Source organism: Mesocricetus auratus, unplaced genomic scaffold (assembly GCF_017639785.1).
Source record: "Mesocricetus auratus isolate SY011 unplaced genomic scaffold, BCM_Maur_2.0 Super-Scaffold_100009, whole genome shotgun sequence".
Classification (NCBI taxonomy): Eukaryota; Metazoa; Chordata; class Mammalia; order Rodentia; family Cricetidae; genus Mesocricetus; species Mesocricetus auratus.
Window position 1 is genome coordinate 36,220,209 of NW_024429193.1, and position 17,417 is coordinate 36,237,625.

Genomic DNA, 17,417 nt, shown 5'->3' on the forward strand with positions numbered 1-17,417 from the left:
TATAAAAAGGTTGCAACAGCTGGCCAGCTACCTTCACAACAGTGAGAGTGTGTGCACAGTGAGGCTGTAGGGAGTGGGGAATGGGGACACAGCAGAGGGAAGCACCCAGATTTAACAGGCAGAAGCAGGGTACCCACCACTGGGACTGGAGCAGGGCAGCCTGCCATTCACACAGCTGTGGGTTAGGGCAGAGGTCTTCAGTGTGTCTCTGGGAAAGTAGTTGGTGATACGGTCACAGCTCGGCTGGGAGCATGCACGAGCCGCTTGCTTGGGGTTTAATAAATGGCCTCTCATTAAGTCTGTCGCTCTGTCTTTTTCCATCCCATGTCCCTCATCCAACCTTTGTGAATGACATCAGGAATAGTGGGTTAATAGTGGCCTCAAACCTGAGCTATTAGAATCACTTTCAGAGCTTCTCGTCAAAACAGACCACTAATTATTTCTCAGGTGACACCAGTGCTGATCATGTGGGGACTAACCTTGGAGCACAGCTGGGTTGGCTGACATTAGAAGGAGGTGACTGATGGCTTGGACGTGTGCTGGAAACTGAACAGGATTGATCCAGACAGTCAAATATGCACACAAGATTTCATTGTGGCCAGCACGCCGTTTTCCTTTAAAAAGAGATGGCATGGCTTATCTGATACAGGGCAATGAGGTAAAATGTGGACAAGTGGCTATCTGGGCTCAGAGCAAAGGACAACAGGACAAAAGGGACTCTCAGAAAGGTGGCCTGCAACATGTAGTCATGTGCAGGAAAAAGGAGTCTCCAGCCTTTCCCTGTAAGGCTTTGGGCTGGGGACGAAGTACCGCCATTACTCTTTTAAAACTCAGATTATTTTAAGAACACAGATGAGTGCTTATGAGTCATGAGCGCTTTGGTGTGAATGATTTTTAAATCTTTCCCTTGGTAAATAGAATGATAGCTACCATTTGAGATCTGAAACTCATCTGACGTCTCACCCAGTCAGCTCAGCTGTGATCCTTGTTCTAGAAAGGGATGTGGCACCTGGAAGTGGAGATTCCTATGTCAGGGTAATCAGGACTAGGGCACAGACAGGAACTGGAAAGGGGGTGGCATCAAATAAGAAACATTGCCCTATCTCCATCCACTCACCCTTGGACTAGGGAAGGATCACCTGAGCCGTCCAAGAAGTGACTGAGGAGAGGGGGTCAGAGAGGAGTGGCAGTCCTCAGGACACAGGGCTCCGCCTCCCTAATGGCACATTGTTAGATGGGCTTTCTCTATCAGTGGTGAAACTGCCGCCAAGTTGGCCATGTTTCTGTGAGTAACCCCTCCCCCACACTGTCACCCCACTCAAATTCTTTGGTTCAGCAAACTATATTTAGGTGTGTCTTGGGGTTAATATTGCTGTGGAAACACCATGACCAAAAGTAGCTAGGGAGGAAAGGATTTATTGGCTCACAAATCCTGAATTACAGTCCACTGAAGGAAGGCAAGGCAGGAGTTCAAACCAGGTGAACCTGAGGCAGGAGCTGATGCAGAAGCCATGGAGGGTGCTGTTCCCTATGGTTCACGCAGCCTGCTTTCTTATAGAACTCAGGACCACCATCCCGGGGAGGCCCAGGCCCTCCCCCATCAAGCACTTGTTAAGAAAATGCCATACAGGCATGTCTGTCTTCAGCCTGATCTTAAGGGGGTGTTTTCTCAACTGGGGGCCTTCTCCAGCCTCTGTTAGGTTGACAAAACTAGCCTTCACAAAGTGGAATTGTCCCGTTGGTCTGTCTCTGAAGTCCTGTCTGCAGTGAACAGAGGTTTGCTCAACAGTCTCCAGGAAAACGCACACAGCAGTGGGGCATCTCCAGGCTCCTGGAATGCTTGCTGCCATCTAGTAGGGGGAGAAAATGAGGGGGAGCTTAAATTTAAAATGAAGTCTTAAAAAAAATCAGCATGTTATGGTCATTGTGTCCTTGGGCCTTGTAACCCTGCTGTGCTGTTGAGACCATGTGTGGTCATTGTGAAGATCATGGCTGGGACAGGGAGTGAGGAGATGAGTCAGGAAGACAGGGTGACTTGAAGTGGGGCCAGGGGAGGTGACGGTGTCACTGGGATCTAGCTTAACCAACATGCTGGCCAACCTCCCTTAGATTGAAGGGTGCGTGGGTAAAGGAAAGTTCATGGTTACACCAGGGTTTGGGGCAGAGCCACTGGTGCTATCATTTCCTGAAATGGGAAAGATGGGAGAGAAATACGTTTGCAGGGGGTAGGGATTAGCTTCTCTTTGGATGGTTTGAATAAGCTTCCTGTTAGATATCAAGTATGTTGTGTGAGCACTGCATCAGCTCTCAAGGAAGCGGACCTGCAGAACGGGTTCGGAAGGCATCACGGTTAGACGCTGTGGGTATACAGCACGTGTGCTCGATGCAAGACCACAGGCTTGTACCTAACCGCTCATGGAGATAGGTTCAAGCACTAGGACAGCTCAGCATTTACAAGCTGGAGGGTAGAGGATGGTGTCCCAAGAATAAGGCTTTTATAATGTTGAGCGTTTTTTGAGACAGAAAATAGTATGTTTGTATTCTGATTAGAATAACCAAACAAGGGAGGGATGTCATGTTGGAAAAGGGCGATTTCAGGGCCTTTAGAGAGTCGTGAACTCATGGAAATGGAATTCATTTACATTAGGAGTTCTCTACATCTTAAGTTTTCATTATAGACGCTGTCTTAGTTACTTTTCATTTGCTGTGACTAAGCATCGTTTAATCTGTGGCTCAGTTCCAGAGAATAGAGAGTATGAACACCATGGTGGGGAGCATGGCAGCAGGCGGGCAGGCAGGCAGGCAGGCAGGCAGGCATGGAGCTGGAACAGTAGCTGAGAGCTTATGTCTTCATTCACAAACGTGGGGCAGAGAGAACTAACCCTCGGAGGGCTTTTTAAGCCTCAGAGCCCACCCCAAGTGACACCCTACTCCAGGAAGACCACACCTCCCAATCTTTCCCAAACGGTTCCCGCAGCTGGGACCCAGGCATTTGAACACATGAGGTTATGGGGCCATTCTCATTTAAGGCACCTCGGGTGGCTTCTTCCTTTATGCTCAACCTCCATAGGAGTGGTTATACAGTGTTAATTTGGGTGGTTTTTTGACTACAAGAAACAGAAAACCTGATCACAGACAACAGGAAATAATGAGTTGCATTAGTTCCAGTGAAAAGTCCATGGTAGGGTAAACCAGATTCCAGAAGTCTGTGTCACGTTCCAAAACTGTCTGCTCATTTTGCTACCCAGATCATCTGTGTGCACCACCCAGTTAGATAATCCGTTTGTACAATTAGCAAGGGTTCTGGATGTGTTAAACAAATTTACACGATAGTCATTTGAGAGCTTTTCTCCTTAAATGGGATTTATCTGATGGTATTAAATCCAAGATTAAATAATGAAAAGTGAAAGGAAGCCAGCAGTTGGAGGAATATAAAGCAGATGTCTTAGAACATGTAGGAAACGAGCTTTTCCTGATGCAGCAAGATCATTGTTTATTTAAGAGGTAGGTGCTCAAACTTCTAAGAGCTGATGGCTGTCACTGTCTTCAGAGTTCACAAATTCTAGCTTCTTTTTTTTTTTTTTTTTTTTTTTTTTGGTTTTACGAGACAGGGTTTCTCTGTATTGCTTTGGAGGCTGTCGGTCCAGCCTGGCCTCGAACTCACAGAGATCTGCCTGCCTCTGCCTCCCGAGTGCTGGGATTAAAGGCGTGTGCCACCAACGCCCGGCTCTAGTTTTTTACATATATGCAGAACAGTAGTTTATGATGGAAAAGATATCTGTAGAAAGCACTCAAGTTCTGTTTAGTAATTAGTAGTAGGCTTTATCAACAAGCACTAAGGTCCCTCACAGGGAAGGTTTTCAGTTCGGGCCACTAGAGGGCAGCAAATCCTGGTGTCTGGTTTCAGCTATAGCGCCCATGGCTGTGTTGATTTAGGGGCAGCTGTTAAGTGTCCCCAATAAGGAGAAGTGTGACTGTGTGCCGTGGGTAACATTTGGAGTGGACCGGTCTGATCCTTACATTGCTGCTTTGCCAGTTCTGTGATGCCTAGCTCCCTCTGCGAACAACTAGACACCTTATTTATATCCAGACCTGCTTTCAGAATGCAGATAATTCAAATTCCTTAGATTATGAAGGAAGGGAATTACATAACACTATAATTATTCCTGGCAGAGAAACTCAGGGCTAGGCACGAGCTCCTGCTTTCCCTTCATGTGCTACATGGAGCTCTTTGTCCTGGGCAAGACATGTGAGCAGGAACTCGAGATAAGGGCAAAGGCACCCTTCTCGGAGGACGTGAACCCACGCACGGCTCTTCTCGTCCTGCACTGACACGCATGCCCTTTGCTGCCCTAACAAAAGCTGCACGGGTGCGAGCAGCCTCAGCCCCTGCAGTGGGGGCAGACTGGGTATGCTTGTTGCTGAGTAAACAAAACCTATCAAGTTAAGTGGGCCGCTGGCAACTCCCCAGCCTCCCGCAGAGCGAGGCCAAAGCAGGTCTGTGGTTCAGCCAACTCAGAACTTCATCTTCGTCCTGTTCGAATCTTCTTTCTGTACAGCGAAGACTTTGGCTGCATCTGAAGGATTCACTCAGTTTCTCCATTTTAGAAGTCATCAAGTCGGCTTAGTCCTTGAGCTTAGTTTCCTCAAATGAGGTCTAGACCCAGAGCTATCTGTACTTTGTGGTCACCCACAAAGAGCTCTCGATCTAGAGACTTCGTTCCATCTAGCTCAGTTCCTTTTTGATCTTTCTAACGTTGGTCAACATAATCAAAAGCCGCTTTCTTTCTCCTTTAGCCTTATCCACAGTGCAAGTGGGTGGCTATGGGAAGAAATTCTCTAAGCCTGTGCTAGATCACAGCATTTTCTTCCTTCTCTGTAAGACTGTATCCCTGCCCATCAATTTGTGACTTGAAGTCCTTCTCAGAAGGTCAAGTCTTGTCAGGCTTGGTCACATGACTTACTTGGCCATGGGAACCAAACCAAGGACCAGTAGTTTTCAGACTATGAGTTTGAATGAGACCAAGGAGCAAGGGGCAAGGTTACCTGGGAGAGGCTGGAGGGAGAAAGGGAAGGGGAAATGATGTAATTATATTATAACCTAAGAAAGTTATTTTTAAAAAGTGGCTTAAACATTAAAGGTGCAGCAGCCTGGGTTTTTGTTTTGTTTTTGTTCTCTCTCTCTCTCTCTCTCTCTCTCTCTCTCTCTCTCTGTCTCTGTGTGTGTGTGTGTGTGTGTGTGTGTGTGTGTGTGTTCACCTTTGCTCTGATCCAAAAGAAGGCCTCTTTGTTTTGGGCCTTGCAATGAGAAGACACTGCAAGACTTAACAAATGTTGTATAAGTGAAAATTATACATTGTTGTAAGACCCTAAGATCATGTGTTACTACAGCAAAGTCACCAAATGCAAATACCAAAAGTAAATTATAAATGGAAGATAATAAATGTGATAGTCTCAATTCCCAATCACTTTTATTTATATAAAGTATATTAAATAAATAATCTCAATATATACAAATAGAAGCTATATACATAGAAAATCCCATATACAAAACCTTTAAAATGTATATAAATATATGCAATGTTAACCATAGACACTTTTAAGTACCTTAAATCATAAAACTCAATGTAGTTGTTTATATAGTAGTCTTATAAAAATAGAGACAGCTGTCAAATGTTTAATCCTCACCATTGTAGTTAAAGTGCTAAATTGTAATACATAACAGAAAGATGCCCCACGCAGAAATATACTGCATTTAACACATTGATGTGAGAGTTTGCCAATTTCTCTGAACTTTCAAGAGTACCTAGGAGGGGGAAAAAAGAAACAAAATACCACTTTATAAAAGGACAGCTATCAGAAAAGTCAGCCCTATTTCCATTTTAACTGTTCTATAGTCAATGGAATCACCTTCTCAAAGGCTCTTCCAAAAGTCCACCCTGGTTATACAAAAGGCATCTGTCCCCTGATGACCTAGTGTCTTCCTGAGTGTAGAATACACAATCTAAAGCATTTGTGCAAAAGACGCGGTAGTGTTAACCAGTCTGTACCGTTCAGTACATTCTAAAGTGACAAATGCTAGTGTTGAAGTCAGAGTGTTGGCTGGGATATCAGGCCACAAAGGGAACCTTTCTGTACCGGGATCGTCAAGCTCTGTGCTCCACATCCTCTGTTCCCATTAGAGGTCTTAGTATCAGTGCGGTGCGGTAGTGCAGTATCTAGCGGCTTCAGCCTCCTTTCTCTCCTCTATGCTGAGCGAAGTGGGGAGTTTTCCTTCCTTTGCTGCCCTGCTCTGCCCTTTTTGCACTTGCACAAATATACGGACAGGAGGATGAAAAAGATGATGACCACGAACACCACTGCTCCCACGATGATGAGTGTTTCTGAAAAAAAATCAAAGACACAAAGTCAACTTGGAGGCTGAAATCCCACTCACAGGTGGGTATGACCCCAAACTACACCATCCTGCTCTTTTGAAACTGGAAGTCTATTTCTTTTACTCCTTCTACCATTCTTAGATTAAGAAAGAATTTACCTGACCTCATATGCTTGACAGAAATGACAATGGCTACAGCATTAAATGAACCACCCAATGTTCCTGGCTACGGAAGACTGTGACTTGATAATTAACTCTGAACTGTGGTCTGCATGCCCAATAGCCCATAGAATTTGACCCACTGCAAGTGCCTAGGGAAGTGCTTGCTAACTAAGGGAACCAGTGGAATCATTTCTAAATTTCCCCAAAGAAAACCCAAAAAGAAACCCTAAAACACGCAAAGGTAGCTTCTCCTTGAATGTTTGAACCAAAGACATACATGTTGTCTCTGTTGTGGGGCAACCAGTCCTCCCAGACAGGCATGGACACTCCTCCATCATACTCTCCCATTAGACAGGCATGGACACTCCTCCATCATACTCTCCCATAGACAGGCATGGACACTCACCTCCCATTATACTCTCCCATAGACAGGCATGGACACTCACCTCCCATTATACTATCCCATTAGACAGGCATGGACACTCACCTCCCATTATACTATCCCATTCATCTGAGCACTCCATGTTGCTTTGTGAGCTCTGCTGGTTATCTTTCCTGGAGCGAATCACAGCTTGTACAGTGAAGCAGTAGCCTTTAGCTTGTTCCAAAGGGATGGTGAAATTATTAGTGTTTGTATTGGCTGGCTTCTGTGAAAAGATAGAGTTATTGTTCCATCTAGTCTCTGAGTGGATTCTTTCCCCTTATTTAGTCACTGAGGAGGGTGAAACCTGAGATCTGAGCAAAGTCTATGAGGACATCATTGACATAGGAGGACTAGAAGTTACTTGACTAATCTGATAACTGCTAAGGATGCCTTTGCCAAGGCTGAAAAATACAACTTAGACCCATCTGACTCAGTTCAGCCTCTTTATTTTCTGTAGGAAAAAAAAAAGAATCACTGAAAAGGGGACATTTGGGGGCCAGGGATGTAACTCTAACTCAGTGATAGAGAACTTGTCTAGTGTAGAAGGTCCTGGGTAACAACCCCAGGATCACAAAGTAGTAGTGTGTGTATGTGCATGGGTGCACACAAATTAATCAATAAGTCATTTTCCCCCTCCGGGAACCCCAATGAGGATGTGGGAGAGGGCAGGACCCTTGGAGATGATCTGGTCCAGCTCCTTGGTTGAGAAACTGGAATTTCTGAAAGGACTTGCCCAAGGGCACAAAGTGACAGGAGAATGAGGGCCTGTCGTCCATACCGTCATGTCAACCCCTAGTCCTCTATATTTGAACTAGGAAAGAAGTGGACTGTGGAGAGTCAAGGTTCTATAAAACAAGGAATAAAAATGAATGAAAGATTTCTCACCGCCCTTGAGCTTGACTCTTTCTGATAATGAAGTGTATAACTCAAGTCCTTGCCAAAAACATCCCGGAGGGTGAGGAACGTGCCATTCCGCCTGACCGCTGTTGGTGAGTCTTCTACTGTCACATTCAGTTCCTTGCCAACTTGTTTAAAATGCTGGATTACAGGCTTTCCGAGTTTTGCTGGAATGAAAAAAATAAATTACCTTGGTTGGAAATTAATATCAATACAAAGAAAAGACCACTTCATTATAATAACCAACAGCTCCTCCATCACTCATATAGAATATCTGTCCTGAATCAGCTCCAGGAGCAGGAGTGGTGGGATTCTAGAGCTGAGTCCCAAGACAGCACACAGCAACACCATCCTCTGGAAACACAAGAGTTTTCCTTACAGTCATTAGAAAATATGACAAGGAGCTGGTGGAATTAATCTTTTTATTTTTTATTTTAGAAGCACTCCTATTTACTTATCAATGCCCCCATTCCCTCATCCTCCCATCCTCCCAAGTCCCCCACCGACCCCAGAATTAATCTTAATAAATAAACTTTAACAGTTCCATTGGTAGACTAGCATTTTAATATGCAATCAATATAAACATTTCATGTATATTTTACATTTTTCGAAAGCTGGAGTATGTTTCTTCTTGGCAGCATTAGCAATATTTCTAGAGTTTGGTCGCCATGTGTGGATGATCGCTACCAGGCTGTATGATGCAGTTTTACAAGCTTCCGTATTTTGGCTACAATAAATTAGGGGCTGGGAAGTCCCAGAAGTGTCCCTAGTCCACCAAGGAATCCATTTTAAGCTATTCTTGGTTCAGTTCCCTCATGTGAGCTGGTTATGTGATGTTCAAGTAAGTCCCCACCCTACAGGACAGTGTGTGTGTGTGTGTGTGTGAGAGAGAGAGAGACAGAGAGAGAGAAAGAGAGACAGAGAGACAGAGAGAAAGAGAGACAGAGAGAGAGAGAGTATGTATGTTCTGTCATGTGCCATAAAGAATTTTGTCTGGATTACTGAAAGCTCAAGAACTATAAAGGATAATCATGGCGGGGGGCCATGAGATTGTCAGTGAGCCTGCATGAGATGAAGGTGTCATGCAGAAACACACGGTAAAAACACATAAAAGTCTGAAGAGAGAGGGGCTTGTCAATGGGGACTCTAGGAAGACAGCCACATTCACCTGGGTAATTAGACCATGAGAGCAGACATAAAATTCTGGTCAATTGTCCCTCACCCTTCTCACCATCCATGTCGCAGAGCTGTCAGAGGGGTACAGATAGGAACATCAAAAATATAACGCTTTTGTTTGAACCAGCAGGGCTTACAGAAGAAGTGGAGTTCTGTCTTCCTAATGTATGTGCTCATGAGATGTCAACCCCTGAGCCACAGTCCTACACCCCCTCCTGCCCACCAAAAAAACCCCTCCTACTTGGCAGGAATTCTCTGTGTTTCCTCATCAGATGGCAGACTAGCATACCGGGACAAAAGTAGGGAAGAAAGCATGCCACACTTTCAAAGCCAGCTTGAGGGAGGCTGGCACATACTGGCTCATCTTGGGATCAAATGAAATTCGTCTGGTTGAGGAACCAACGTGCCTAATTACAGGCACAAGCAAGCTTCCCTATGGATGTGGGTTTGTTTGAGGAAAATCCTCAATGAGGACCTGTGATCTGAAGGGATAGAAAAGCCATGTGTGACATGTATCCTGACAGAGTATCCCAAGGAAAAGCCACAGCCCTAGCCTTGGCGCAACCTCCAGCTGGTTACTGGTAGGAACTGGGAGTAGACTGGAGGAAAGAGTAGATGACACAGTTATCAGCACACACGTTCACGTCTTGTGAGCCTCCCGCCACATCTGCAGAGAATGGAAGACTTATTTATTAGATGCCTCTTTGGCCCTCTCAGTGTATAGAGATACAGGGTTAATCTAATGGTCAGTAGGGGTCACGAAGCAGAAGAGTGTACAGAAGACTAGACCAAGAGTGAAGGCGCTATATACCAAGCTACTTACTGTCTCGGTAAGGTAAAAAATCTGGGGCGTTTGCAAATGGTGGTTCCTCCAAATAAGTGTTATTCCGTGGGACAGATAGGACCCTTGCTTGATAAGTCAGGTGCACGTCTTGCACGGTCTCGTCTGTGAGGTCACACTCAGTGTCTGTGATTAAGAAGCATTTGATTTTCCATTTAGATCCAGAGCTAAAGGAAGGAAGGGCAAAAAGAAATGAGATGTTAGGGTCTGTGCCCACCATTACACCACATGCTAGCTTTGACTGCAAGAATGAGAACACACCTCCCCAAAGATCGGAGAAAACCAATGCAGACAACACCCATTTAACAAAGTCTGAGCATCCTCTGAGGACAGAAGACAGAGCTTTCTTTTTTTTAGGTACCGTTGAAGAGAATATAATTGGAAAAACTCCTGCTGAAAATGAAGTTCTTTGAAAGGACTAAAATGACCATTAGCCAAATTCCGCCATTCCTTGTCCCATGCACTCCTACCAAATGAATGGCAGGACTCACTGCTCTGTGGTTCACACCATCCTTCCAGACAGACCCCAGCACTCAAGCCAAGTTCCAGACCTCCTATCACCTTGCTCAGCACTCATCTCTCTCTCTCTCTCTCTCTCTCTCTCTCTCTCTCTCTCTCTCTCTCTCTCTCTCTCTCTCTCTCTCTCTCTTTCTCTCTGGTCCCCACCCTACTGCCACACAAACGCTCTTTGTACCAAGAGTCTTGTTTTCATCTCTACCAAGAAGTGGTGGTTCAGTGTGTGCTGAGTATGAGGCTGTGACCCTTTTAGGGTGAATACACACTTCCCATGACCACACACATTAAAAAGAATCCGGCCCCTCCTAAGAGAGATTACATCAAATGAGGTAACATATGCAAAGGGACCAGCATAATAGCTGGCATACAGGAGAGCCAGTGGTTGACCAGCCATACATGATGAGCATAAGAGAATGTAACTATGTAGGCAATCTATTAATAATAGACTTTAATTATTCAACATAGATATAGACTATGATACAACAATGAGTAGGGGAGTCACATATAGATTCTTTTATGTAAATCCACACAAAAAAGGCACAAATGTGGATTCTCCAAAAATATAACCAGACTGAAAGTTTGAACCTGGGTACATATATCCTTTATCTTCAAAGTCACAAACTAACATTAAAATAGAAATATTTTAGCTTCTTGTATTTTTTTTCTATTGTTAGTATGGAGAGGCTGCTTGGATCCAGAATGGCCAAAACGCACCTTGATGACATCTTTTCCATATCAAAAGCCAATGGTGGCTTAATGGTTTCTTTCCAGCAATAAGACAAACAAGTCCCTCAGGGGCTAGGCTCTGGGTGAGGACATACAGCTGAGAGGTGTTTTGTTCCACTCAGTTCACAAGTAGGAACATGTGCTCTCTGAAAAAAAGTTAGGACAGGGGCCTACATCATCCCGTGACAATAGGTCAAGAAGAGGACAGTTCTCCAATGAGGTCCTCAGGGTGCTGCCAAGAGCACAGCCACTTTAAAAGTCTTCAAGGTCCCTCTAGGTTAGTGAAAAACTCCCCAGATTTGGAAATAAAAGTCCCTCCTAGTTTACTGAGGAGTTCCAACAGAAAGCAGACATTCACTAGTTGAGTTAGAGGCTGTGTCTCGATGCTTCAGAATTCAGCACACACTATGGACTGGATGGCACAAGTTGTGGATGGTGGTGAGGCTGGGCCTCTGATAATGCCCAGCTACTATGGAGTCTATTTTCAGAGAAACCGCTTATGGAGGCTCAGCCAAGGAGCTTTGCTACCAAAGAGCTGCCCTTGGTCCAGCAGCACAGAGCCAAGCATGGGTGGGGGTGGGAACAGGGTTCCCTTGTTAAGGTGCTGTCTTCTCAGGGAGGAGATGAGAAAATACAGGAGATTCAGGAGAAGCCGTGATGAGCAAGGCTTTCCTCCCAGCCTTGCGCCAGCCGGACAGTCTCCTACAGATGTGGCACGCCTCAATTCCAGGCAGCCTGGGAATTCACCAGAAGCAGTCAGGGTAGGTCCCTGGCTTCCCAGAGCAGCGGTTTCCTTTAGAAAAGTGGCTGCTATGATTCCCTTAACCCTGGAATCCCCTTCCCCTTGGGAAGGATGAAGGCTAGCTCAGGTCTCAGGCATTTACTGATGGAAATGCTTCCAGGATCAGCCAGCTCAGCAGCAAGGGTCTGAGGAGAGTGACTGGGCCTGTCTCTGGGCATCCCTAAGCTGTGCCCTGAGCTCTGATGATGGCAGATCGTGAGCCCTATTCATCTAAGTAACCACCATCTTAAACCCCCAAAACTTACAGCTAATAGAGATTTCTATTTCAAAACTCAAGTCAATCCGAGATACAATTCCAACGTCGTTCCAATTAAGACGATGTATTTAGAAGATAATAATTCCTCCCAAAATCTAATATTCTTATATAGGAGAAAAATGTTTCCTAAAATAAATGTCAAGTCCGTACAAAGGAAATTAATTACTTTAATAACTTTTGTTAGAATATGAACTGGCAAGGTTTGAATTTGTTTCAAGTCAGGGTCTCACTATGTAGCTCCAGTCAGCCTGGAGCATATATGTAGCCTTGAACTCATAACCCTCCTGCTTCATATGACGAAGGTGTCCCACCATTACCGGTTCAACTAAATTGAAGAGGAGGCATGAATTAAGGATGGGACGCAAGGCTTTGTATACGGCAGGAAAGAGCTCTACCACTACTATCCTATTGCACCAGCCTTTGAACTGATACATTTGACTACCATGGTAATTATAGGTTACGAAATTTCTTTATGCACAGCTGTGCATGCATACATATGTGTGCATGCTCACACTCATATTCTCTTCCCTCTTGGTTTGGCAATAGTTACTATGCAGTTCATTTTGAAAAACAAGCAAGTTGGCCGCGCGTTGGTGGCGCACGCCTTTAATCCCAGCACTCGGGAGGCAGAGGCAGGCGGATCTCTGTGAGTTCGAGGCCGGGCTGGACCAATAGCCTCCAAAACAATACAGAGAAACCCTGTCTCGAAAAAAAACCAAAAAAAAAGAAAAGAAAAGAAAAGAAAAACAAGCAAGTCATTGAAAAGACCCACACCTAAGCCTCGCACCCTAGTACTATCAAAGGTTTGGCATAAGCTGACACAGCAAAAGAAAGGCTCAAAAATGTGCTTGACTTTCGTCACCAATATCCCTGTTTATCTACATCATCACTGTTAAACTAATTTCTATACCAGGCAGCCTCCATCTCTCCAGTTCCATGCGCATCTCCTAGAACCTATCAGAAAGCAAAGGCTTGCCAAGAATATGTGAAAACAGTCAAAGGAAAACGTGGCACACCCTGATACTCAGTTTTAAAGTGTTGAATTACAAGTTCCTGAGAGCTATCAATCAGTGAACTGGCTTGAATGAGACGAACAACACCCCCCCCACCCCCAGACAGCAAAGGGTATAGACAATCCTTTAAACAGCTCAGTGAGTCAGGAATTTGGCCTCCACCAAGATCATGAAATTTGATGCACAGAGTCCATAGATGAATGAATCAAACGCTGCTTCAGGGCAGTGTAGACAATGGAATTCCTCCTACCTCTCCCTGGCATGCCAGGAGCAGCTCAATCTAGACAGCTAGAACCAGGAAAGTATATTGGTGCTTATAGGAGATCATCTGCCGCCTGATCCCAAAGCATAGCATGGATGCCTGCATGAGCAGGATCACCACGCTGTAGCTTATATGCACTAAGTAGTTTTCCTATAATTTCCCTCAAATATCTAGGCATTGTATCATTTTATTTATTTGTTTTTCATTCTTTATTTATTTTGGTACAGGGTCCCACATACTGCAGAATGACCTATATACAGCTAAGACTGACTGTGGATTGTTAATATTACTTCCTCTACCTCCTGAATGACACCATGCCAATTCTATGTATTGCTGGGGATTGAACCCAGGGCTTTAAGTGTCTAAGTAAGCACTCACTGAACTGGGCACACCCCTAGCTCCTGTCTTAACAGTTTAAAGTATGGAGACGTTTCCCCCTTGATGGCACACGACAGTGGCCAGCAAATTACCATGAAAACTCTATTACTTGCTGAATAGCCTCAAAGAGTCGGTATCTGCACATAAGATCCGGAAGAGCAAAAGCATCACCTTTGGGTTTTTAACCTAACTTACCTTATCTCAACATTGTAGGCATAATCCATGGGTTTGGGTTTCCACTCCAAAATTGTCTTGAAATTAATTGAATTCCAAGTTAAATTAAACGCTTTCTGTGGTGTGCCTGCAAATAACACAAACGCACTATAATTGCCTGCACTTCTGTGTTCATGAAACACTCCCAGCTTCCGCCAACAAAAGGAGCACATTTCAAGTGTCAATTCCAAAAACACTGCCAACTTATATAGAACAGAGAGTCCATTTTCCCCCGAGATCCATAGCATGCTCCAGGCAACATCCACATCGCAGTCTGTGGAAACGGCCAAAAACCCTGAAGTCCTTGTTTAAACCATTCAAGGGAAAGCCCACTTTATAACGACATGGAAGGAGGGCCCAACGTCCACTCACATGCCAGAGGGTTCCAGACCCTTCTAATGCAGTCAGGCTCAAAGCAGAGGCAGCAAGGAAGGGTTTGAAGAAGTTCAAACGTCCCACACAAGTGAGACGAGTCAGGAATGCACATAAATGAAAAAAAGCCAAACCTGGCCTTTCCCACTGTAATCTAAAACATCTCTACTCTGAAACTCCCACGGAGAGCAAGGTAGACAGGCAGCCCGCGTGGCACCTGTCACATGGGGGGATGCCATTCCACTAAAATATTCTGCTATTAACGTCTCTTTGTGCAAGTCCTCGGGTTTCAGTCTGTCTCACCCCAAACATTGGGCAAATGTGGGGGAATGCACTCCGTCTTGCCTGGGTTTGTCAGATCTAAACCAAAGGCCACAAGAACAGCTATTTTACGGGAAGGCGCCCCCCCTTGTCAAAGGTAAATAAATGCAAGCCACAGAAAGCACGCGGACTTGGAGAGAGGTGGACCCACCGCCTGCCACCTTCAGAGAAGCAGCTTCTTAGGAAGCTCTTTCCTCAAAGTAAAGCGGGAAACCCAGATCATTGTGCAACCACGGTGGACACGCAGAGCAGGCATCTCCGGCGGCGACAAAAGCCGGGGTCGGGCATCAACTACCCCTACCCCTTGCGTTCATTCGAACCCTCGGGGCAAGCGCAGCAGAATCCACAGGTGTGGCGACACGTTAGGGTCCCCCAAGGAACCACAGCAGCCTACAGCCACGCAGGTTCGTCCCCTTTTCTCCCGTACTCCCCGGGCTCCCGATGACTAGTGCCACTCACCTGCAGCCGGGGCCACCTGGACAAGGAGGCAGCCGAGAAAGGTGGGCGCGAGGGCCGCCAGGAGGCGCGGGCGCACGGGGATCGCCATGTCCAAGGGCTGGTGGCGGGAGGTCCCAAGGCTTGGCGGCGGCGCGGAGGCTGCGCTACAGAAGCGATCGGAGGGAACGGGTGATGGGTTCCGACCGTAGCCAGGCTGCCGGGGTCCGCGCGGGGCGCGTTATAAAGGGCCGCGCGGCCACCGGCGCCTCTCCACCCCGCGCCGCCTCCGCCGAGGCCCGCGACTCCCCGCCCCCCAGCCCGGGTCACTCGCCTAGGCGGTGGGCGGCTCCCGGTCAATCCACACCCCTGCCCCGCCTCCTCCCATAGGAAACTCCGAGACCCCGAAAGGGGTGACTCACCAGTGATTCAACAACGCCGCCGAGCACCGAGTTGCCCCTTCGGCGCAGGCGGGTCCAGGTGCTACGGAGTCCCAGGCTGCCGGGCGATCCCTGGATGACCAGCCTTGGGTGGCCTGCGAGGGAAAAAGGAGTTGTGTTCCAGAGAACTGAGTTGCATGTCAAGAGAGCCTTACTTTTCTCTGTGCTTTCCATGTAGACTCAGTCCCTAGCAGAGGTTGTATCGGGGTCCCTGGACCATCCCCAAGTAGACAAGGGCAGTTCCAAGGCTCTGGCCGAGCACCCGGTGGTTAGCGGAACATTCTGTCAGTCTCTTGGTACATTGTGCAGGACGGCACAGTAAATGCACGTGTTTGCCATGGACAATTGCCCTGGATTAGGTCTAAAGGCCACTTGGCACCCCCCCCCCCCATCCTGCCCCGGTTCTCGTTCCCAACTTCAGAGAAGGACTGAGGAACTGCAGCTTGAAGCCTGGGAGACTCTGAGTGTCACTTCTGTCGCCAGGGGCTTCCAGGAAGGATGGTTCACACGTTGAAGAAGACAGTGTGGGTTTGTGAGAATTCCTCCAAAATGCAGAAAAACATAAAGCGAAACTGAAAAATAAATGACATTCGGACTTCCAGTTTTGTTTGTTTGTTTTCCTTTCTAGATGCTGGGAATGGACCCTGGAGTCTACCCATTCCAAGCACACCTCTGTCACTGAGGCTAGCCGCAGCCAGGTGCCACCGTGCAAGCTTTGGTTTTCCTCACTTGTTTCCTGGCTTCCTTTTCTAGGTTGTGCTGTGAAGCTGTTCAGGTCTGAGAATGTCACGTATCTTATTGATAGTATTTGTCCAACGTCTCGTCAAAAGATTTCTTGTCATTCCTTGTTGACTGTTCAACTCATTCCTTCCTTTACACCAGTGGTCCTCAACTTTCCTAACTCTGTGACCCTTTAATACAGTTCCTCATGTTACAGGCTCTCCCAGCCACAAATTATTTTCATTGCAACTTTCATAAATGTAATTTTGTTACTGTTATGAATCGTAATGTAAATATCTGTGTTCTCCTATGGCAAAAGAGTCCTTCACTCTCCCACAGGGTCGCCACCTCCAGGTTGAGAAACACTGCTTCACAGGTTTTTTGTTTTATTTGGGGGGGTTTGGTGGTGGTAGTGGTGGTGTTTTGTCGCTTCAGTGAAGTCAGCTTAGGTCCACCTTGTAGGCTCTGAGAAGTGTAAAAAGTTATTAAACTGTTGTCACACTCACTGTGGCTTTGACTAGGCTTTCTGATTATGTCTGAGAACAGGCAGGGCAGCACCTCCTAGATATCTTTTACAACGCCAGTCTCGAGGTGGCTGTGGACTCACTGACCTACCTGCACAATGTCTCCGTATCTGGTCCTTCACAAGGGGCTTTCCCTCTTCTCCTTGCTGCTACTCCTGATCCGAGCAAAGGAAGATTGCATCAAGAAAACTTCAAAGAATGATAAGTTTTTCCACTCACAGACACTCAAGAGGGTTCTGCAGTGGTGTAGGAAACACTTGGTGCTTGGGTAACTTTCTGTACATAGGCAGAAAGATCCTGTTGGCCATTCCTTAAAATACACATGCATGAAGACACGTAGAAAGCTCGATTTCGATTTCCTTTTGCATAACCAGTGGTGAAGTGTGGCTGATGAGGAGTCTGCAAATGACCAGGGCACTCTTTCAGTCCTTCCTGTGCGCGTTTATAGAGCATGCTAATAGTTTTACCAACTCATCCAGTGCTTACATAATTTCCATTGTGCGCTCACACCTCAGTCTTCCCCGTTCAAGCTCTCTCTCTCTCTCTCTCTCTCTGTCTCTCTC

General features: G+C 46.2%; 1 protein-coding gene and 1 long non-coding RNA gene across 3 annotated transcripts; one reads left to right on the forward strand and one right to left on the reverse strand.

Moving 5' to 3' along the window:
* Positions 1-5,446: 5,446 nt before the first annotated feature.
* Positions 5,447-15,726, reverse strand: F3 (coagulation factor III, tissue factor). The gene is made up of 7 exons (XM_040751945.1): positions 15,593-15,726; positions 15,195-15,337; positions 14,025-14,130; positions 9,859-10,043; positions 7,848-8,026; positions 7,026-7,185; positions 5,447-6,383 (listed from the first exon to the last, which is right to left on the reverse strand). Exons 2-7 carry the CDS (start codon positions 15,280-15,282, stop codon positions 6,247-6,249), a joined length of 855 nt encoding a protein of 284 aa, XP_040607879.1. The 5' UTR covers positions 15,283-15,337; positions 15,593-15,726; the 3' UTR covers positions 5,447-6,246.
* Positions 14,672-16,211, forward strand: LOC121142338. 2 transcript variants are annotated; one of them, XR_005879330.1, is made up of 2 exons: positions 14,672-15,235; positions 15,561-16,211. It is a non-coding gene; the product is annotated as an uncharacterized LOC121142338 (long non-coding RNA). The 2 variants fall into 2 exon arrangements; XR_005879329.1 differs by having other exon boundaries at positions 14,672-15,139.
* The last annotated feature ends 1,206 nt before the right edge of the window (positions 16,212-17,417 follow it).

What these genes read in the sequence shown, in the direction of transcription:
- F3 (XM_040751945.1), bottom strand. Translation starts at nt 15,282, where the DNA reads ATGGCGATCCCCGTGCGCCCGCGCCTCCTGGCGGCCCTCGCGCCCACC. An exon ending in CCAGGTGGCCCCGGCTGCAG is followed by an intron (nt 14,131 to 15,194) that starts GTGAGTGGCACT and finishes TGTTATTTGCAG; the next exon opens with GCACACCACAGAAAGCGTTT. An exon ending in GCCTACAATGTTGAGATAAG is followed by an intron (nt 10,044 to 14,024) that starts GTAAGTTAGGTT and finishes TCCTTCCTTTAG; the next exon opens with CTCTGGATCTAAATGGAAAA.